The sequence below is a fragment of the Anomalospiza imberbis genome, chromosome 8, assembly GCF_031753505.1.
Source record: "Anomalospiza imberbis isolate Cuckoo-Finch-1a 21T00152 chromosome 8, ASM3175350v1, whole genome shotgun sequence".
Lineage (NCBI taxonomy): Eukaryota > Metazoa > Chordata > Aves > Passeriformes > Viduidae > Anomalospiza > Anomalospiza imberbis.
This window is the reverse complement of record NC_089688.1, coordinates 21,270,878-21,293,313: the sequence shown is the minus strand read 5'-3', so window position 1 is coordinate 21,293,313 and position 22,436 is coordinate 21,270,878. Positions and strand designations below refer to the sequence as shown.

General features: G+C 49.9%; 2 protein-coding genes and 1 long non-coding RNA gene across 6 annotated transcripts in view; 1 reads left to right on the top strand and 2 right to left on the bottom strand.

The window, feature by feature from the left end:
* Positions 1 to 757: 757 nt before the first annotated feature.
* On the bottom strand, positions 758 to 12,049 carry CPN1 (carboxypeptidase N subunit 1). Its single transcript, XM_068197760.1, has 9 exons — positions 11,706 to 12,049; positions 8,704 to 8,900; positions 7,868 to 8,023; positions 7,244 to 7,426; positions 5,637 to 5,748; positions 4,798 to 4,937; positions 4,403 to 4,502; positions 2,854 to 2,972; positions 758 to 1,016 (listed from the first exon to the last, which is right to left on the bottom strand). The coding sequence occupies exons 1-9, from the start codon at positions 11,926 to 11,928 to the stop codon at positions 885 to 887; spliced, it is 1,362 nt and encodes a 453-aa protein (XP_068053861.1). The 5' UTR covers positions 11,929 to 12,049; the 3' UTR covers positions 758 to 884.
* A 3,391-nt stretch (positions 12,050 to 15,440) lies between these two features.
* On the top strand, positions 15,441 to 18,135 carry LOC137478148 (uncharacterized). Its single transcript, XR_011001436.1, has 2 exons — positions 15,441 to 16,226; positions 16,259 to 18,135. It is a non-coding gene; the product is annotated as an uncharacterized lncRNA (long non-coding RNA).
* Positions 18,136 to 18,387: 252 nt separating this feature from the next.
* ENTPD1 (ectonucleoside triphosphate diphosphohydrolase 1) overlaps positions 18,388 to 22,436 on the bottom strand; it is a 29,025-nt gene continuing 24,976 nt past the window's right edge. For all 4 annotated transcript variants that reach the window (XM_068197757.1, XM_068197758.1, XM_068197759.1 and 1 more), the window contains exons 7-10: positions 21,901 to 22,161; positions 20,818 to 20,937; positions 20,499 to 20,636; positions 18,388 to 20,354 (exon numbers count right to left, since the gene is read on the bottom strand). In XM_068197757.1, coding sequence (XP_068053858.1) covers positions 20,148 to 20,354; positions 20,499 to 20,636; positions 20,818 to 20,937; positions 21,901 to 22,161 — 726 coding nt within the window. In that variant the 3' untranslated portion in view covers positions 18,388 to 20,147. The remainder of the gene's footprint in view (positions 20,355 to 20,498; positions 20,637 to 20,817; positions 20,938 to 21,900; positions 22,162 to 22,436) is intronic.

The following is a 22,436-nucleotide window of genomic DNA, read 5'->3' as shown; positions in this document are numbered from 1 at the left end:
ATGCTGTACCTGCACAGCACACTGCTGGCATCAAGTATCCACACTTCCCTACTGCATATTGAACCAAGGTTCAGGGTATTTGTCTCAAAGGAACATCCAAATAACCTGGCTTGGACTTCTACTCATCACCACTTGTCAGATCTCACCTAGTTGCTTCTGTGATCAGAATAATAGTTTGGGTTGGATAGAGCAGACCCCTCAGCAAGACATCTGCTTTGGGTCTGAAGACTTAAGGAGACAGGATAATACTTGGCTTTTGCCAGCAGGTGTAATTTCAGCCTATCTGACTACAAATAATCCAAACCAGCTACTAGAAAGTCCCATCTGCACATCAAGATCAGGAGAATACCCTGAACCATCAAGTCCTAGAGTGACCAGTCAGCAATAGCTGTGCTGCATGTGGTTCAAGCTGTGTTCAGAGTTCTCACATCACTGCCTGCTTTAAAACTGACCTTCCCCTAGCTTTGGGGTCTGCAGGCAGCAAGTGTCCTTACCTGAGTGAGAAGCATGACACTTGCACCCAGAGGACTAATGTTCATGTGCCCAGTTTGTGAGTGCAGCTTATACCAAGGCTTGGATTCATTATCCCTGGTATACACTAGTGGCATTTCATGTGGGCTGTGGCAACAGTCCAGGAGTAAAGGGAGCAGAGATGGAACAAGTGCAGGAGAAGAACTCAGCACACACAGACACACTGCCCAGGGAACTGCAGCCCAGGCACACTTCGTTGTGAATGACTTCACAATTTGCTCAGGGATTAAATACTTCCTTGTTTAATAATTTGGGCTAGTTTCATGCTGGACTGTTGGAAAGTTCATTGGCTGGAGTCATCAGCCAGGCCTCATGTAAACGGCTTCCCCAGCTCTCAGCCAAATGACCTGTCCTCATCTTTGGGTCCCCCGGCGGGTGGCTCTTGGCACCACCTTCTTCTGAAGGGCTTTGTTGTTCATACGTGTGCCTGAGGCTTTACGTTCCGCAGGCTTTCTCACCACTTCTTGTTTGAGCTGGAAATGCACCTGGAGAAAGAACAAAGATAACTGTATTTAACATCTTTAACACCGTGTGTGTGTGCCCTGCTGGCCCAGGGGTCGGCGGGACCTGCCTCTGCCTTCGAAGCTGACTCTGGGACCAAGTCAAACAATAAAGGGTCTCAGCCATTGTTAAAGGAACTCAGTTCTTAAAGCAGCTGTAAATTCTTTTCCTCCTGTGGAAAATGTACTGACAACGAACTATGTTTCTCATGCAGAGTTACTCCTTCTAGGATGATTTGGAAGATGAGCTGTGAATGGCAAGGGACTGAGCTCTGTTCTTTATTCTCCTTTTCTCACCAGAGAGTAGAGACACACACTGCTCTGTGTCTCTGTGAGTATTTAATACGCAGGATGGTTTAAGATAGACAGTTCTTTATCAATTGCATCTTGCTAGCTTAATCAGTCTTTCAGCAACCAGTCCTTCCAGTGGACCCAGGCAAAACAATTCTGGGAAAGAAATCCACTACAGCCACACAAGCAGGTACAAGAGGGAGAAGAGGACAGGGAGTGTGCAAAACACAGCATCAGATAAATGGGGAATGGGAAAGCCATATAGAAAGGTGAAACTGGAATGGGGCTGCATGGGCTTCTTGGGGGAGGGATGGGGTGAACAGTGAGCATGGGAGGTGTTGCAGAAATGGGAACAGGAGGGCTGCTGTGAGAGGAGACATGCAAAACTCAGACCATCAGGGAACAAATCAGTCTTCTACAGTAACACCGTAAAAAGAAAATCTGTTTTAAAAAGGAAACCCAAAGAGCTGGGTGCTTAACCTAGCAAAACAAAGGACTGGGCTTGACAGCTCCCTATAAATATACCAGGGAATAAACACCAGGGAAGAAAAGGAGGTATTTAAAGCACAACATTGGCATAAGAACAAATGGGCATAAACTGACCATAAATAAATTTAGTATGAAAATTAGAAGGTTTCTGATCCTGAGAAGAGGGCAGCTCTGGAAGAGCTTCAGAAGCTGGGCAGAGTGGGATGAAGCGATGGAAGGTGGGAGAACAACCACAGTGTATTTACAGCAGAGCCTGACCAGTGTACATACAGTGAAGCAAACGATGTGTCAGGATGCCACAGATGGGGGGAGGGGTAGTCCTGCTGGTGTTTTGAGGAGCCTGCAAATGTGGTTCCACCATGTTCACAAGGCAACAGCAGGGGCAGGGATCATCACCCACTGTTTTTACAACTGATTTCTAGCTGTCCAGCCAGCCCTCAGAAAGGCACTGTAGGAGACACACCAGTGTCAAGAGCACTTCATTTCCTGAAGGTGCTCTGCTGTTCTTTGTTGGCACTCAGTTCCCATTTGTCTTCAGTGCTCTCAGTAAAAAGAAAGGCAGATTTCAGCCTCTCGCTATGAGTCTGATAACATGTTTGGTCCCTGGCAGAATGCAGATGATAGCAGAGTGCTGAAACCCACAAAGCTGGGGGGATAACTGAACCTCAGGGAACAGATGCTGTCTCCACATCATCTCATCCTAGAGAGTGAAGAGGATAGAGGGAGAGCTGAAGAGCAGCAGTCTCAGCCAGCCAGGAGTTCTCCCAAGGCCAAGAGGCAGAAGGACACAGGAGCTGGTATGGGAGCCCAGTGCAGCTGCAAGGCCTCAGCAAGGAATTGAAAGGCACATAGCATTGTCTTCACTCTGTTCCCTGCTGTGAGCTGTGTAGAACCTTTTCTGCCAAAACAACCTATAGCCACTGGAAATTCTCTACATCCTATCTCCTTTCTCTGCTGCTCACCAGACATCCCCCACCACATTTCTTTCTCCCTGGGGTGAAGATATTTTGAGAAACCCTTGTGACTATGCAGTCTGACTCACCAATGAAGGTGCAGCTGGGCCCACTGTTGTTGTGACTGTCAGGGGCTGGTACCCCTCTGCAGAGGCTGTGACAGTGTAAGTGCCAGGCAGCAGCAGCCGGAAATAATCTCCCATATCACCTGGAACACAAGGTAGGAAAAGAAAACATTCAGGATGCTCAGGGAGCAAAGCAAAAGACATACCAGTAATTCTTGCTGAGTTACTTCCTCCAGGATGTGTAGCCTTCAAAACCCATTTTTTTTTCCCCAAATCTGCTGACAACCTCAAGGCTGGATTCACATTGGTACACTGCAAGTGATGTCTCATTAGTGCCATGGAGGAGAGGTCAGTCTGCAAGTAAAAGCCAAATGAAAGGGGACTATACAGCAGCATTAGCTGTGCCTGTGCAGGGGGTCTGCAAAGCTGAGCACTCACCAGTCAGATGACAGCAGACCTAAGGACAATCACAGCTCCAGTCTGACTCCTTACGCATAACACAATCTAATTCCCACCATACACAATTTTGCCACATTTGGGTTGGCAAGTTTTAGTTGCTCATTAGCTCAGCTGCTCCCTGATTCCCTGCATAAGAAAGCCCCAGAAGCACTTTGACAGACTGTGCTTTGGTGTGCTTAGGGACAGGGGACGACCAACAGTGAGGTAACACCACATTATGGATTACTTTGGAAATCTGAGTATAATCCCATCTATGCAACTGGATGGGTATTGCAAATTGCTTCAGGGCGGATCTAGGAGTGCAGCTTCACCTGAATGCGGTAGAGCTCTGGCACAGGACAGCAGTTAGGCTGTGAAATATCCATCCTTGAGGTCAGTGAGAATTGGCTGGAGGGAGCCAATGCTGGGGAAAATCTTGCTCCAAGCTGGACAGAAGAATTCAGAGGGCCCTTGACAGCCAGCTCTTCCGTGATTCTGTGATTTTTTCCACAGTCCCCTTTCCTATGCAGGTTGGCATAGTAAGTGCCAAATATTAGTGTTACTGACTCACAGACCTATAGCCAGGAGGAGCTTTAATGATTTCATAGTCTGACCTGTGAGGAGCTGTAATATCAGCTATTTTCTGCAGGTAGTCTGTAATGTTTGGTGTGCTTAGAGGAGGGTTTTCATGGAAAGGTTAAAATTGGCCAGCAAGGGAGAAACAACTACAACTTGGATGATGATAAAGTGGCACTTAATTCTCAGTCTAAACTTGTCTGGTGTGAACTTTCAGTCTTTTATCTTATTCTTTCTTTTTTCATCTTGTTCTTTGCTATCTTCTGTTTCAACTCTTTGCAGATACTTACAGGCTTGAGTAGATTATCCCCTCAATTGTCCCTCCCAGATAAAATAGGAGGTGAGTTTCTGAAGTCCTTTACAATAAGGTTTGCATTCCAGTTCTCACCTCTGTCTTTCCTAAGCCCACCCTGGTCAAGGATAAGGAAGCCGTATTTCTCTAGTGATGTCATATTTCTCTACTGTCTTTGGGAAGCAAACCATGATGGCCTCCCACATTATAGCCTTGCCTGCTAGCTTCACTCACATATTCAGACACGTAAGCGGATCAACAACCCACCAGAGGTGATGTCATGGCTGATTCCCTGGACAGAAATCACTGCTCCTGCAATGCCATTGTTGTTCTCATCTGACACCATCCCTTTGATGCCCTGATGAACCTGCAGGAAGGGAGACAGATGGATGGGTCAAGGCCCCTCCTTTGCTCAAGAGGGTATTGCCGAGCAGGGCAGAGCTTTGGGGATGACCCTATCTTTTCCTGTACCCTTGGTGATCCTCGTTGTCCCCACCAGAGCCAGTCTAGGACACAACAGCTTTCCCAAAGGCCACCAACAAGAGCACCCCATGATCTCCATCGCCAACTCCCTTCCATTGCTGGTGCTTACTGGTCCCCCACCACCAGGGCCCATGGGGATCTGCAGGAGAAGGGTGTAGGTCTCAGGACTGTCCCTTTACCTCTTCAATGAAAGCAACAAGGGCCTCCCGGTTGGCCATCCACTGCCTCTCCAGGTCCTCCTCGGGGGGAAACTTATTGCAGCTTAGCTCCAGGGTGATTTCAAAGCAGTTGGTGTAGAGGTAATTGAAGTCCTGCATGCCTGGAAGAGAAGAATAGCCTATAGCCAGGGCATGGCTCCCTTCCTATTCCTATGTCCCATCATCCTGCATGGCTCCCTTCCTATTCCTATGTCCCATCATCCTGGCCTGTCTTTCTTTGACCAGAACCATCTCACTCTCCTTGTCTGCACCAAAGGTGCAGCCTCCTCCCTCCATGACAGTGCAACTAGAGCCTTCTCCACCCATGCAACCCTCTCTTTGTAGCTGCCAACTCTCTCTTTCAGCTGGATCATTCATCAACTGCCTTCAGAAGCCCAGGGAAGCTGGGTACCACAGGGGGCCTATATATCTCTTCCAGTTCCTCTTCAATCTTTTGTCTAGTCTTTTGTGTTGATTTTTTTAGTTTCCTCATTGTGCCTTTTTAAATGAGATTTTTCAGGAATTGGCAGCTGCCTTCCCTTTGGTCACAGCTTTGGGTTTTGATGGAATTACACCGTAGGATTTTCAAATACATAACAGATTAATGTTTCCTTTGTCTAGAAGCACATAGGATGAAAGTCTCTGCAGATTTTGGCTTTTTCTGTGGCTCTTTCCCAAGCTATTTCCTAGTCAGAGAAACAAACACCAGAATGGTGTCTAGTAATAGGCACAATCCTTCCCCAATCCATCCTGACCTGAGGTTTCTTGTCTATCCTTTCACCTCTTTTTGCTGTGGGGGGTGCTCACTGGCCAGCCCTTACCTTTGCTGAGCGAGTACCAGGATGCCCCATTTGTGATGCCATCAGCAAAGTAGTCCCCACAGTTCCAGCCCCGGTGCATCCAGCTGTGGGCATATGAGTAGGTCTTGGCCAGCTAGAGGGAGAGCAGCCAGTGGTCACCGCTCCAGCCCCGCACAGCTGGAGAACCTGCCTGGCTCTGGACAAAACATGCTCCCTCCTTTGCTGAGGAGCACGGGAGGGAAGTCAGACATGATAGAGTTCCTTCATATTACTGCCACAAAATACAACATGAGGTGCCCAGGACCTCTACAAGACGTATGCAGATAAAGGTGAAGGAGGAAGAGCAGTAACCTGGCAAGCTGGAAGCTTGTTGATAGCAAAAGGGCTTCTGCCCTGCTCATACTGAGAAGAAGGGAAGAGGGGGAGCAGAGGGCACTGGACCTATGCAGGGACACTTGGACCCACACCACAAATGGCATTAACAGAGGAAAAAGATATATGAAGAAAAGTAACCAGTATCAGTCCTGGCAAATACCGGATACATACTGGGGGAATTTCAATTAGGAAAGAGTTTGGGCAACTTCTGGTTCTAGCAATGACTTGTTTGTTGCCCTTATTAAGATTACTGTTTATTTTTAGACATGAAGGCAGGGCTAAAACTGGGCTGCTGCATCCAAAGCCAGTCCTTTGCATAAGACACAGTTTAAGAGAGACTGGCATTTGCATTTTCTAAGGCAAACTCTATACCCTTATATTATGGTTCAGTTTCCAGTGTAATGTCATTCTGTCGGCAGGAAAACAGTTACTTCTCTACATTTCTGAGTCCTGAGGCCATGTGGGTATCATTAGCCTACGCCCCAGACTGCAGCCTCTTTACATCTGGGTCTGAGCACAGCCATGATCCCAGGAGGTCCTGACAAGGCCCTGCAGATTCTGCTTCCAGAGAAGGCTGAACTCCAGCTTGGACTTATTTTTCTCATTAACTGTTCTGAGGCGGACTTACTTCTTTCTTGTGCTGGGTATTTCCTAATGGAAGCAGTGACTGAAGGCGTTGTTTTCTGGGATAATAAAGAAAAACCACAAGCTTCAGCTAGCACTAACAGGATCAAAAGCACAGGCTGATGCATTCACTGATGTCTGTTTATACTCCTGGAGCTCTTATTATTTGTTGTGGTTCTTATTCTTCGCCATCCATAAGCCCCTGCTGGGCACCCACCTCCCTTATCCTGATATCAGCAGGCCCCCAGTTACCTCTCTAGGAAAAAAACCCTATGCATTCTAAGATGGTGTGGCAAAGCTGAGTGCAGCTTCCAGCTTTGGAAGGGCAGGCTGTTATTGAGTATACCAGTGATATCTGGGTTATGGGGAAACCAAGCACAGCCTGGACAAGGAGGGGGGCCCTGAGGGTTAAGACTGGCCTGTCCCTGTGGTGGGACTGGCTCACAGGGTGGGACTGTCCTGACCTGCTTCCTGAGCCAGTGGCTGGCAGATATGGTGTAGTCTGCTAATGATTATTTCCAACACGTTTCTTGGCTCAGCTCCTGCATGACGCAGTGACCAGAGCTCCTGTCCAGCTCTCACTCTGCACCCTGCCAGGGAATGTCCTTGCCCAGCGTGGCTGTGCTCACCTTCTGAAACAACTTGTCATCAGGGGTAGGCGTGTTGACCGTGCGCCGGTGGCTCCTGAACCGCTGATCCTGGGACTTGTCATAGGGGTAATTTGCCACCACTGCTCCACCGTGCAGATTGGCCGAGAGCACAAAGTTATAGCTGCTGATCCACTGGATCACAGCCAATGTCTCTGGCTCCACCTGTAAGGAGAAGAGAGAAGGAGACAGGGAGAGGAGACCTCTGTGCCAGCTGCTGCTCCATGCCAAGCTATGTGTGATTGACCATGTCAGACCCTGTCCTGCAATGTGTCTGCTGCAGCTCTTGCAGCTTCCTTTGTTCTCCACCAACTGCCCTGATACACAAAGCAGCTCCCCCAGCACAACCCCAAAACCTGAGGCACAGCACGTGTTACCTCCTCTGCCCTGTGCACTGCAGCCTGCTCCCCCAAGCTGGTTGTGATGTCAACCTCTCCTGGCAGAGGGGCAAGCTGTGATATGGGACCAGGACTGCATCATTTCTCTGCAGGCAGAAGGCTCAGAGAAGGAAACAAGCACTGTGCAAGCCAAAGGACAGAGTATTTGCTTGTATGCTGAGACACTCTCAGAGAATGCTCTAGCCCTCACGGTATTCCAGACTGGTACCTGGCTTTTCCAGTTGTCAGGCAGTGGGATGTGGTGATTTGGCCCGCTGATTTCCCTGCTGTAGTACATGAGTGTGTTGAGGTCAGGGAAGTTGCGGTTCAAGTCCACTCCATTGGCATTGTTCCTCCCTGTCAAGTACCCGTTGCTGTCTGGGCCCTGCGGGGCAAAGGTGCATCACAGGGGTGAGTCCTGTGCAGGTAGGGTGCAGTCAGGTTGGGCATCAAAGAAGCAGAGACTGGCCACTGTAAAAGCACTTCGGTGCCTATGAGTTACAACATGTGTTATTGCTGGCAGGACAATAAGGAGTATTGGTACTGACAGGGAATATCAGTAACAATATCTTCATTTTTCAGGGTGACAGAGTAAGCCACAAGACAAATAAACAGTTTGCTTTAGCTGAAAGAGCCACAAATACCTCCCCGAGGTCTAGAAGCACAAAGAAATGGGTGATTTTTTTCAGGAGGACTAAGGGGCTTATTTCCACCCCCCATCTCTCATGTCCCTGCCTGCTTATGACAGTGGCATTCAGCTGTCACTTTCCCAGTCTAGGGCAGGGCATTTGCAGTGACCCTTCTGTGACAAATAACTTGTAAGGAGAGTAAGACAGGTATGGGAAGTCTTCTCCAACAGCTGTCAAGGTCACCTGTAACAGGACACACAGCATGAGCCCTTGGTAGGGAGGTGAGAAGCAGTGACAGCATTTGACAGGGACAAATTTGGCAGGGCATGAAAATATAGGATTCCCCCTCCTTCTAGCTGCAGTGAAGAGGATCCCAAAAGGATTTGAAGGGCTTTCTGCCCCGACCCATCTGGAGGAGGTGATCACTGCCTGGTACCTGCTTGGCAGCCACTTCGTACCCGTCGGGGTTCATGGAGGGCATGATGTGGATGCGCGTGTCATGGATGAGGCGTGTGATCCGCTCGTTTCCCCGGCGGTACTCCTCACACAGGAACTCAGAGAGCTGCAGCAGCAGCTCACGGCCCAGCACCTCGTTCCCATGCATGTTCCCAATATACTTGAACTCCGGCTCCACTGGAGAGAGCAAGAGAATGACTCCATCAGCCAGGGTTGGAACAGGGGAGAAGAGCAAATGCCTACCACAGGGAGCCCCAGGCAAGCCCAAGGGACACCCAATAAATGGTGTGAAATGACCTTTCCCTTGGAAAATGAAAACCTCAGCGAGAGAGAGTGGCACAGTTCTCATATGGGCTCCACTTCATTTTGCCACAGCACTCTGGGAGCAGCTCAGACTATCCTCCAGGTTGCTTTGGGCCTTTGGAGCACACAGGAAGAGTATTTGCTGGTGGTTTGATCTTGGGTTGGTGAAAGGCAGCACAAAAGGACCAAGGAGCACTGGCAGGATTGCCCTGGGCTGCCAGGGCCTCACAGCTCTGTGGTAGGTGGCCGTGGAGGGGACAGACTGTTTCTCCCACCTCTGGTCTTCTACATTTGCTCTCAGTGCCTCTCACCAGCATGGCCCATTCCCAGCTCTGCATGTCTCCTTCCCCTTTACTTGCCTCCAAGGTCAAGGTTAAGGGCTTTCTCACCCTCAAGGGAAAAGACCCTGGAGAAACCTTCAGTAGCTGAGCTGAATATGGATCAAACTGTCCCTCAGGCAGCTCCAGTATGACCAAAAAGGTCTCTTGCCACTGACTTTTCTAAAATAAGGTCTCAAAATACAGACTTGGAGACCACAGGCAGACAGTGCCTGGAACAAGACTTGCTGCTTTGCTGAAGGAGAGGCAGGACATGTGAGGGACAGGTTGTGCTTTCCCAGAGGCCTTTTAAAGCAGTTACTTGTGGGAAAATAAAATGTCACATTGCAGGCTGGAGCCAGCATGGGTAGAACGAAAGACAACAGGGGAATTAAGTTAAAAAGGGAGTCTGACTGTCACATGAAAGAGTCAGGAAAAAAAAGGGTGCTGTTGCAAATGCTGGTTTGCCAGATCTTGAGACTCCCATTGCACCATGAGCTTTCTGGACACCAGCAGGGTTCAGACTTGCAGTGGCAGCGTGCGCAGCCTTGCTGCCAGGTATGATGTGTATCAGGATCCCTGGGGTAAAAGGCATCACATCCCCAGATTGTGAGCTGCTGCTTGCAAAACCCCTGCGACTTTGCTGCATTAAAAAAAAAAAGTCTAATATTAGCTAAAGATTTTGCTTTTCCATGGTTTTGATTGCTGTGTCTCAATGCAAGACACCAGAGGTGAGCAACATGTTTTGATCTTGATAGATTTCAGGGACATAAGAATTGACTTAGTTAGATAATCCAGTTATTAAAAATACAGAAAAAATCTTGGGCATATATGCAGCCTTTACAAAAATAAGGTTTCAGCAAGGATTCTCTGCTTTGTTTGAGTCTGCAACAGGATTTGCCAGGCTTGTTCAGTATGCAAACCCCTAAACTTTATGTATATGGACAAAAAAATTCTAATTACTGCATGTTAGCCCATTGACTCTGAGCTTGCTTTTCAGAGTTACTTTTCATGTCCTTCAAGGAAATCCAACATTTCCCAAATTCCTCATGCTACAAGCTGAAAGTGCCAGCCTGACAGTGGCCCATGCTACAAGCAGGGCCATAGGTCCATGCTGCTTGCCTGGGGCAGGGGAGATCTGAGTCATCTCCTACAGCCTTTCCAGCTGCTTTCATGTGGTTCTGCAAGTCTAAAATCCAGTGGTGCATTGCCAGTGCCCTTTGCTCACTCCGTGCTTTGAATCAGCCCTTGACGTACTGTGGAGGTACCCCAGATGCCCTCAGTGCCACACAGGTTTCCCAGTGCTGAACAGGGCTGTCACAGAGGCAGTCAAGGTGGGAAGCCTCCCATCCCACCTCCTGGCACCCCTGAAAATGATACTATGGCCACAGGACTGGAACAGTATGCCCTCAGTGCAGTGCTGCTAGACATGGGGTGCTGTGGGATTTGTGGGGGCTGCTCCACTGAGGGGGGCACAGGTTCTGCACACCCCTGCAGGCAGTTTTACACGTGACTAGGCTGCCTGCACTTAACAGCCCCTGCGTTTAACCACATCAGCCCGGACTTGAAAAGGCAAAAGATCCTGCAGAAAGCTTTGTCCTTATCTGCAGCTCAGGGACAAAAGGCAGGGATGCGAGGGAGCCCTGCGTGCAGCCCCCCAGCCTGGAGAGGCAGCTGCTCTCCTCAGCCCCCCCAGGGCACCTGGCTGCCAGCAAGGTCTGGCTCGGCAGCATCTCCAAGCTGCACAGGCAGCAGCTCAAGGGGCCATTGCTGCCAGGGTTCCACAGGGCCACGTGGCAGCAGGTGGAGATCCCTGAGACCAGCCTGTCACCGGGGCTGCACTGCCCACGGGGCTGGGAGGGCTGTAGAAGCTCAGCGCCCTCTCTACCGGGGTTCCTCGCTTGCTGTTCTCCTGGCTTTGCCGTCTGGAGGAGGAAGGGCCGAACACCTTCTGTCCTGTCACCACCCAGCAGCACAGGGCAGAGCGTGAACAACCCGCCTGAACAACACTCCTTTGGGAGGGAGAGTGTGGTAGGGCAGGCGGGGTGCTGGGATGGACTCGCCTGCGTTCTCGCATTAGACTGAGCTGAAAGCTCCGTCCAAAGTACGCGCCTGGGCCACGCTGCAGCTCACGCAAGCACAGGGCACGGCACGTGCATGTGTGCGGGCTGGGCGAGCGCGTCCCTGGGCTGGCTGCGGGGTCCCTGCCGGAGACAGTGCCGCCTGGCACCTGGGCATTGCCAGGAGTCCTGCCTGGAAAGGGAGATACCCCCCACCCAGTGCCCCAGCAGTGCCGCGTGGCAGGGAGTGTGCCAGCGAAGCCCGTCCTCTCCGAGCCGCTGTCCCCTTCCCCCGTACTCACGGGGCTCGTGGATGCCCGGGTAGTCGCTGAACTCCAGCACGTAGAGGTGCCGGCCCTCGACGCTGCGGCCGATGCTGTAGATGCGGGTGACGTAGGGGCACTGGCTCTGCACGCGGAACAGGGCCTGCACCAGCTCCTCGTAGCGATGGTGGAGGAAGCTGAGGGCGGCCGCCCCCTCGAGCAGGAGCAGGGCTCCCACGAGGGGCCGCAGCCACCGCGCCATCCTCCCGCGGCGCTGGGCGCCCGGACCAGCTCCCAGCCTCGGCTCCCTCCCCGCCGGGAGCTTAAAGTGCAAACTCCAACCAGCTCTTTCCAGCTGCCGAGTGCCAGCCCCCTGCACCTGCGGGCGGGGGGCGGCGGGAGCGGGGCGCGCCGGGGCCCCGCGGCGCAGGAATGCTCCCCCCGCCCGCCCGCCCGGCCCCCGGCGAGCCCGCTCTCCTCCGGCGGAGAAGTTTCCCCCCGCTCCAGCTCACTTATTAACTGGACAGCAAACAGGGCCCCGCAGCCACTGGCTGTCACCGCAGAAGAAGCGCAGGGCTGGAAAACTGGCTGCGGAGGGCGTCGGGGCTGCCAAGCGCTCGGGGAGCGGCGGGCGGGGGAAAGGAGAGGAGAGGAGGCCGGCGGGCGGGGGGCTGCCCGTCACCGAGCCTTCTCGTGGGGCAAGAGCCGAGGGGGATGGGGATAGCGCCGGGGCGGCCTCGCTCCCCGCACGATTCCCGCAGCCCTGCCGGGCGCGGGCAGCTTCCCCCGCTCCTCCCCGCAGTCCGGTCTCGGCTCCGCGCCGCGCCTCCTCTCCTGCCCCCTCTCCTGGGGAAGCAGAGGAGGCACCGCCGCGGGCTCCTCGGGTCAGTCGGCCCCTCTGCTCGGCCCTGCTCACTCGGCGATCCCATTACTCCCGGGATAAACAGAGGCAGGGACTGCATCGCCCTGGCCACAGCTGGCTGCCCAAACTGCCGAGCTGGGACGGTGCAGTGGAAGGGCAGAGCAGCGTGGGATGTGATGCAGGAGTTGTCTGCTGAGCAGGAACCATCACGGAGAGCTTGGAAAGTCTGGTATCACCCCGCCCTGCTCTGGGAGGGGGCATAAGAGAGTTCTGACAGGCACTGGGCAGGAGGACATAGCTTAACTGCGGAAAGACAAATGAAAATGTCCTGCTGTCTGCTAACAAAGGGTTGCGAACTGTGGATATGGGGGAAGCTGGTTCCTCTCCACCCTTCTGCTTATCCCAGTGGGCAGCAGACTCCTCATGGTCCCTGCTCTCTGCCCACTGCCAGAGGCAGCCTTGCCCCTCCAGCAGCCTTGTGGCTCTGACAGAGGTATTTACTAGGACAACCATGACACAGAGACCAAACATGAACACAAACAGCTGAAAAATTTACCATCACGGCTGGACAGGCCAAGAGAAAGGCTCCCTTTGATAACATGAACATGCTATTCTGCTCTATCCGGACCGTGCTAGAGAGGGCTCCTCTGGCCATCAGTAATGGGCTGCCCAGGGTATTCAGTGCCATGCCAAACATTTGCTTTCCCTCCAGCCTTGAGGTGGATCTGTGCTGCATTGCTCTAATTTCTGGGCCAAGGGTTGCTTCATCCAGCAAAGCATTTTCTCCCAGGGCTTTCCTGTCTGTTCTCCACATCTTCTTGGGCTGCTGTCTTTCTACCTCAATTTTCCAGGAAGAGCAGGGGTAAAACCAGGGAGTCCCTGTTTATAGCCGCTAGCTGCTGTTGATAGCCTCTGATGCAAACAGTATAGGCTGGTGGTCAAGGCACACGGATTGCCTGCTCATGACTTGGCTTATTCAGATTTTCTCATATCCAACGTTCTTCTGCCCCAGCACCATCATAGTGGTCATTTCTCTCCTTGACCCTTTGCCTTCTTGGTCTTCTGCCCCACCTACACAGTTCCCTCTTAACTCCAAAAAATATCCTTTTGAAGACATGAACATAAAAAGAAAAATATGATACATACATAGAGATAGCAGTAACCATATTGATACCTTCTCCTAGGTAAGCCTCATCCCCCCATATCCCTGGCTTGTCAGCCAGTCTGAAAGCAACACACATTCAGGACCAGGAGTGGCATTGCACCCATCTGTAGCTAGCTAACAAGAGTCAGTGCTGGAGGGGATAGCTTCTCCCAGCACATGCCAGAAACCAAGGCAAAGTAGCTGAAGCTGTGGCATGGAGAGCATGGGTATGGTAGGACAGTTCTTGTCTCTACAGCAAGATGTGTCTGGTGGTATTTTGCAAATCTGGCAGCCCACAACGGCAGTGAGAAATGCCTTCACCTCCTTCACATCCCTGCCCCCAGGGCTGCTGGGGTCCCGTGGAGCTGCTCTTTCCCCAGGCTTCAGCAGTGAAGGCCATGTGAAAGAGTCGTGGGCAGGTTTCCAGCACTACCCAGTGTTACTTGGCAGCCAGAGAGTGCTAGGCAGGGCTATAGTAAAATAGTGCAAGCTCCGTGTTTGGCAAGTTTCACCCTCCCCTTTCCCTTCCTAGGCTGCTTTCAGTAGCCTGGGACAGTAGTGACAGAGTTGGAACTGCAGTGCTGCCAAGGGACACATGAGGAAAGCTCTCACTTTCCTATGGAGGCAAGCCACACTGATGTGAGAAACAACAGCAAAAAAAGAAATGCCAGAGCATTAGAGCCTAAAAAGGAGCCATGGGCAAAATCTCATGTGGGTGGAGAACACATCTCACACACTACTAGGTCTGGAGAGTTAGTCAGTGTTATGCATAGCACAGGGATGGAGGCAGCCTGTTATCAGGCAGCAGGTTTAAAGCATACAAAAGGAAATAGTTTTGCACAAAAGACACCATGAAATTACATAATCAAAGCTGAAAGTTAAATGAGTGCAAAAGAGGATAAGATGAATTCATAGAGAACAGGGTCACCCACAGTTATCAGATCTCGAAGTAATCATTTGATCACAAATTTCCTAAGCCCCTGATGGGTAGAAGAAAAGGATTATGCTGTTTCCCTAACTATCCCTCTAAATCCTCGCTCACCACACAGCTGGAGACGAGTGCCAATGCGCTGCCTATTTGATATGACCTAGCATGACCTTTATACATCTAGGAAAATGACAATAATAAATTTGGACATGTTTGAAAACAGTGATGAAAGCAGAAACAAACAACAGAAGATGTTAGGACTTAGAAACAGTGAAGGAAGTAAATAAAAACTTCATTTGGAAAATATGGCTAATACAGCTGGGATGGATCATACACTCCCCCACCCCCCACCCAGATGTTCAAAAATTGAGAGACCTTGAGGCAGTGAGAGAAAGAAGGGGAGAAGGAATGCTCTGTGCCACTGTGGTGAGAGTGAGAGGAATGTGAATACAAGCCCTGTCTCACCACCTTTGCATTGCTGATGGGCACAGGTGGCCAGGAGCTGATTCCGCTGGAACTGACCATGGAAAAACTGCATCTATGGGCTCACTTTAGTTCTGGCCATATTGTTAACAGAGGAAGATTGGAAAATTTGAGGATAGTTCAAGCTAATAGCCATAAGAATGAGAGAGCTGTGGGGAGTTCATGCTGAAAGAAAAATAACAACTGTGACAAGCATTGTTTGCTTTGTGCAGGCTGTGGCTGCACATGGAGACACGCAGCCCTGTGAGCAAGGGGCACAGGCCCACTGTCCTTCACCTTTTTGGAGGGCTGGGAAGGTGGACTGCAGCGCCAGCATAATGCCAATGGAATCATGATGCCAATGGGGCTGCATGGGGGAGGGAGAGGGAAAATGAGAACAGAGGACTGCTTCTGTCTAGTTCACAGCTTGAGAGAACAAACTGCTTTGAGGAGGTCAGGATGAAGCTAAGGCAAAGAAAGATTAGTTTCAGCACTAGCAGCCTTCCCTGGAGTGAGGCAACCTGTGTGAGGTGCCCAGAGCCTGGGAAAGACCACAGTGCATTTCTCTACCAGGAGGGGAACCATCCACTGAGAACTTCAGAGCTGACCTAGTAGAGCATCAAAGAACTGGCAAGAGAGGATATCACATCTCAGGACTTTTCCATGTTTAGTGCCAGAAGCTCCATTCCACTACTGGCAAACTCCCATCTTCTGGAAAACAGCATGAAAACTTTTCTGGCATCAGTTCAGAAGTCTTTATTATGATAAGCATACAGAGGCTTGTGTGTGCATCAAAACAAAGATCCATTTCTTCAGGGCTGGGCCACGGAAAGAAAACACATGGCCTGGGTGGCAGGGGCTGTTGTCCTCAGTGTGCTCTCCCCAGTCCCTCCTGAACAGGCTGTTGAGCCTGTGACAAAGCTGGCAGCCCTGCAGAGCCTGCACATCCTGCCTGGCACAGAGCATGGGAAGAATTGGGGTGGAGAATGAAGGGCACACATCCGGCCCAGAACTGCTCTGGGAGAAACTGGAAAGCCCTGGCCAGTGCCAACACTTCAAATCAGCCTTCCAGTGCAGAGGTGATGGCCTCACTTCTGAGAGCTTTCTTCCAAGTGGAGGCCCCACTGTGCTTTGCTGTAGGGCTGGAGAAATCTGTTGTAGCCTGTGCACAGAGGAGAGGCAGCTTTATCAGGGAGAAGAGTGAAAGGTACTTAGAGCCTGTGGTGGGGAACAATTTTCCTGCAAGAGGTGAGGGTGCTGCAGGTACCCGGGGTCTCTTCTGACAAGTTCCAATAGCTTTGCCCTGCACGTGACACTCGGCTGAATGTGGCAGAGCTCATAGAGGTCATCAGTCCCAGAGAGACCAGGCTGCTCTTGCACCCTGCAAAGCTATCTACTCCCTCTGCAAAGAACCTCCCCAAAAATGGACCAATCAACATTTGAACCCAAACCAGAGACACTCATCCCACCTTGCTGCAGCACATCTCAGAGCTTTCTAGGAGCCCAGGAGAACTCTCTTTTCAGGAGAGACCAAGGTCTGGAGACTTGGCAGCGCAGCAGAGCTGAATAGTGAGTAAGTATGTGATAGACAGGAACGTGTGATGTTAAAAGATGCTTTTTACCCAGGAAAAGCAAAATGGTAAAGTGGGAAGTGTCTAGAAATTAAAGCCAGAAACTATCAAATTAGAAATAAGGCACAGATAATTATCACTGAGGCAAATCAACTGTATTAACAAGAGAAATAATACATTATTACTGGCATATTTGGAAACTCCCTCCACGATCATTAATGGTCTTCATGTACATGTTGGGTGGTTCTAGAACACACATTTGAGTTGAATACAGCTGGATCAGATGCAACACAGAAGCAAATAAATGAATGATCATAAACTTGAGCTCTTTGACCAAGGATTTTGAGTAGCCTCCATGAATAAAGTCCTGCAATAACAGGAGAAATGTAGAGAAAACAATCACAGGCTGTTCTGTGAGTGTTCACTACCAGGCAGTGACATGCGATGGTCTCACCCTGACAGGATGCCTTCAGTCAACCAATTCCTGGAGCCTCAGGCTGCTCAACTGGCATGTTGTCACCTTAGAAGTTCTTATCCTGGAGAGACTGATTTATGGATGGGGTCTGAAAGTCATAAGTTTTAAAAATATTGTAACATATTTTGCATTTATCTTAGTTCGGGCCCTTTTGGCTGCACTCAAGTCATATTTAAAGCTTAAAAACCCCCAAAACTCAAACCAAAAAGTAAGATAATTAAGACAGGAGGAGTAAGTGAAGATGCCAGCTGCTGACCTGGCTCCAGAATCAGGAGCTAACAGTATTAATGCTATGGGACTTGCAATGAAGATACAAAACATTGTAAAAGCTCTTCTCCCAGATATTTGGCATTTTCCTTTGACATAAATCCTTAGCAGAGACAAGAAGAGCAGACTGGAACAGGCTTTCTTTCCACACCAACTTCCACATGAAGTTTTTGCATCAATTTCTCACATGTCCTAATGGATCTGCCAGTTCTCATCATGGACACAACTGAGCAGCTGCCAGATCCCCAAGGAGGTCTCAGGAAAGGAACTGCCACTCTGCAGGTTGCCAAGCTGTTCACGGGAAGGATGGATGCACCAGCTCACCTGGGGAGCTTCTCCAGGGCGTCTGCTCTGCTACAAAGGCTCCGTATGCAAGGAAGGTGGCATGTGATGGGGTGTGCTGCAGACGAGGCTGTCTGGGCAGCAGAAGCAGCTCTGATCACACGTTTCTCCTGCATGCCTTCCAGCCACGGCCAAAACCTGCTGCTCATCTCTCATCTACCTATCTTTGCTGCAAACAACAGAAGGAAGGCTGCATCCCTAGCTGAATTCCGACATCGCAGTGTGTTTGCAGATAAACAAAAACTGGTCAGCGGACTCACAGCTGGTGAAAGGTCATTTGCAGATTGAAATGGACAATCTGCTTGGGGCAATATTCTTTCAATAATATGTGTTTCAGTGGAGCCACACAGAAGGGAAAATGGCTCATATTGAGAGATAGTGATGTAGGATGTGAGACAGAGGCTGTTCTGGAATGCCATGACTGGGAAAAAAGACCAAGTTGCAATAGTCCAGCTGGACTCAAAAGCCTAAAAACTTTCTGTTAAGTGAACAGACCTGGACCAGAGATATATGAATGGGTAACATAAAGCATAGATCAAAACCAGATATATACACTATTAGTGACTCAACTACCTGCTGAAAACTTTGGTGTCCAAGTTTCAGAAAGATGTAAAACTTTCTTTTAAAAGAAGTGGAGTTGAGAGCTGAAAGTGACGTCTGCAGAGACCACTTTACAGATTGAAAACCAATCTATTTAATATGATATAATGACAACTTGCAAGCACCACTGAGGAAAAAAGGATTTTAATAGCAGAGTTACTCAGTCTTTTGGAAATGGGCAGAACAAGATCCAACAGAAGCTGAAGCCACCTAATTCACAGCAAAAATAAGACACAGGTTTTTGGAAGAACAATGATCTGCCCAAAGATCTTAGGACAGGGTAGATTTTTCCCTTACCTTTAGGTCCTTCAATATATTAGGGCTTCTGCTTTCAGGCATGAAGTAGAAATAACTGGGTGACATTTTCCGGCCTGGACTATGCAGAGGGACAGACAGGGAGAGCTCTGTGTCTGTGCTTGCCTAAAGGAGAAGGCATTGTTGGGGTTGCACATCCTGACCCCCTCCACACTGCCTACAGCTCTGCTTGGGGAAAGAGATGTGCTATGCCTTCATCTCTACAATATCTGCTTTCTTTTTGCCTCCACATTTACAGGTCATTAGGAGAAGAGATTTCTGAGATTTTGTGGGAGGTAGACAGGCACCAGTGGTTTCTGAGTGTTTTTACAAAAATGGATTTCTGACTTACCTCTCTTTTTTTTGGACCAAGAAATGGAAAAATGGAAGAAAGTGATTCATAAACTCAATCAGTGGCATCGTCCTAGTTGTGTGGGCTGCACTCACAAGCCCTGGGTCTTGTGGACATAGGATAAGCCTGTGCTATGAGGAAAGGAAACGCAAATCTTCACTAATTTTGCTGGTGGAAAGAGTGGTTCAATCTGTGCATACTCATGCTGTTTAACTGCTGCCAGCTGCCTACAGGAACATTAACTAATAAACACTTTCCCTAGATTGGAGGCTGCTGTGTTATCAGCACAGTGACCCTGGATTGCTTTAGTGGGTTATACCTGAGGGCACACTGATCCCACCAGAGTCCATGCAGGCACAGACAATCACTACTGGCCAAGGAACCTGGGCCAATACAAGCTCTTCCTATAAAAAGCAGCAATGCCTTTTTGGGAACTTGTGGCTTGATGTACCTTAGGGACATGGGAATGGCTCAGTGCAACAGTGAGCCAGCTTTGGTCCAGCAACAACATCAGGAAGACGTGGGAAAAAGGCATTTTGCCACCTGCAAAAGGAGCTGACAGCCGACGGAGCCCAGCTAAGGGCTGATGACCATAAGCACACTCAGCTTCTTCCTCCTCATCCCTTCTTTTCCCAGAGTGGCATTTGGGAGCCTGATCCACTTTCAGGGGTCAACCAGGTGCAAGAGCTGTACTCAGCTGTAGGACTGTTAGAGCTCAGGGCGCAGGGAGGTGAGCAGAGGTGTGCTGGTGCAGAAAGGGCTCTTGGGAACAGCTTCAGCAGAGAAGGAGCAGGATCACCCTGTACGTGATAGCTCCCAAGAGCTCAGTGGGATGTGTGACCCTGAGATAACCCTTGCAGGAGCACTGGCTCCCAAAGATTGCTGCCACTTTTCTCTTTATAATGCTGTGCACAAGGCAGAAACCAACAAGCAGCAAAGTTTCCTTGAATGAAAGTACGACCCATTCAAGGAGGGGACATGAGCTTGTCTGTCCTTGGCAGAGAAGGTGGCGAGCCTGATGTCCCAACATCTGTCAGTGCAAGTGTGATTCAGAAGAAATAAATGCCCTTGTTGTACAGTCAGAAGCTTCAGTAAGAGGGACTCTGCAGTACGGCCTGCTCTGCTGGGGTCTCCTAGCCCTGAGCAGCCAGGATGACATGGCTCTTCTCCCCTTCAGGTTCTTCCTAAACAATCCCCTTCTGCAGGCACTTGGGCTTGTGGAAGAGAAGCCAGGTAAACAGGAGCACAGACACCAGCACAAGGGAGCACAGTACCATCAGCCCCACGTAGCTGCCATGGGAGAGGGGGGGCCCGGCTGGCTCCTCTGCAGGGATCATGTTGGTCAGGTTCAGCATGTAGCCCAGGGTCCAACCTGCATCACTGCTGCCAATCTGAAACAGAAGAGCAGAATCAGTGCTGGGAGGCTGCCTATGGCATTGCCTGAGCAGTGGCACCCCTTGGAATAAAGGGCCAGGCTGTGCGGCAGAGGCTGCAGAGAACTGCTGCGCTGGAGCCCTCCCCACCACAAAACACACCTTTCCAAGGAAGTGGATCATTTGCCAGTTGTTTTCAGTGAACTCATAGCCATTTTCCAGGAGAGAGAGGATGTAGGCTCCAGAGAAGCAGTATTCACTCAGGTACTTTTCTTTGATGTGGTGATATGCTGTCTTCACCTAGAGAAGGAGGCAATCACCAGACTGTCAAACACACCTTCCCACTGCTCCAGCTTGTGCCGGAGCATCTGCTGCAGGTGCTGGGGGGATCTTCCCCATCTTGCTCTGGAGATTAATCCCAGCCATTTATCCCACAGAAAAGTATCAGCAGCCCCAGTCTACTGCAACAAGCACGGCTCACCTCTTGCCAAGGCCGGGCACAGAAGCTCTCAATGGTGCTGGTCACTTTGTTCAGGGCAAGGGGGTTTGGTTCACTGGTCAGGTTCAAAAAGTTCATCACAAAATAGAAAGCAGAAAAAGCCTAAAGGAGAAAGATTCTTTTAATTTGACTAGGCCACAAATCCCACAAAAGAAAATTAGTTTATTTATAGATAGAGAAATATAAGAAGCAACATCACACACACAAGAGCAGGAATGTTTTTAAGAGTAATGTCATTTTGAGACATACGGCTCAGAGCTGCTGAGAGATGGGGATAGGAATTATGATATCCTGAAGAACTTCTGTGAGCTCTCTCCTTTACTTGTGCCAGTGGCACACAGTGAACACTGATTGCCATCACAACCATGATCCCATTTTGGCAACTGACTGTGAAAACAATATCACCAGAAAGAGCAGAGGTGATGGTCTGAAAGGATTGTACAGAGCCCCAAGGTCCAGAGACCCCATCTCTGATCATGGCCAGTAGCTGATAGGTAGGAGGCAGCTTAGGAACAGGGCAAGATTGTATTAGCAGTTCCCTGGAAAGCCTCACAACCACTGAGCAGATCTTGCAGCTCTACGACTGATGGTCAGCATGGTGTCACACAATGTGTGTTCAGAATGTGCACTGTCTCCTCATCATGTCTGGCAAGCAGACAGGTGAGCTGACTGGTTTCAGTAGCACTCAGACACTTCTGGGTGAATTACAGTGGTGCCACCACTGACCTCAGGAGACAAGGTTTGCAGGAGCAGTGTTCCTGCCTGCAGCAGGCTCTCCTGCCTCTGGTGCTGGGCAGCTTAAAAAGTGAGTAAACACAGCAGCCCAAGGAGATGGGTTAGAATGGGAGCACTGCAGTACTACTAGGCCAGTATTTACTGGGGTAGCTCTTAACATATCTGTGCTCACAACAAGTGCAGCACTACTTTTGTAGTTACATGTCCAGAAAGCCATCTTGTAAATGATTTCCTGCCTCAGTCATGAAGAATGCGCTCTAGCATTACTTTGAATTTCTGATCTTCTGACATTCTGGATCACAGATAATTGAAAAATGAGTGAAGACTCACCCCAAAATCCCCTTGTAATGGAGGTAGGTATATCCCATTGAAGGAGCAACTGGAGTAAGGACAATTGCTTTTGTCGAAGAGTTTCTGGATATTTTCTCGGCACTTTTGATAGTCCCCCTCTCCCTTTATGTACAGCTGGCTGAAAGGTAATTGCTTTTTCTTGTCAGATGTGCAAGGGTTTTTGAAGAAGTCACTAATATTTATAGTCCTCTCATAACCCTTGTGAAAGCATGGGTCAGGGAGACTGCTGTTCTCCACGGTCTGAAAATAAAAATCAATCCAAGCTGTTATACTTTGCTCTAGAATAACACCCTGGGAAAGAACCACAAGGAAGGGTGGCACTTGTCACAGTATATCACATCCAGGTGCACACATCAGGTCAAAGGGATAAAGATGGCTTAAGGCACTGGCTCTGCAGGGGAAGATGTGGGTACTGCCACAGCCTCCCTGTAGGACCCTTAATTTATTTCAAGTCACAGTTTGTGAAGCCGTGCTGTTGATTTGGGTTTCTCAGAGATGGTAAAATGTCACCTCCC

Coding starts and splice junctions, on each gene's coding strand:
- CPN1 (XM_068197760.1), bottom strand. CDS start 11,928: ATGGCGCGGTGGCTGCGGCCCCTCGTGGGAGCCCTGCTCCTGCTCGAG. Junction 8,901..11,705: donor CCCGGGCATCCACGAGCCCC/GTGAGTACGGGG, acceptor TGCTCTCTCCAG/TGGAGCCGGAGTTCAAGTAT. Junction 4,503..4,797: donor TTGTTGCTTTCATTGAAGAG/GTAAAGGGACAG, acceptor CCCTTCCTGCAG/GTTCATCAGGGCATCAAAGG.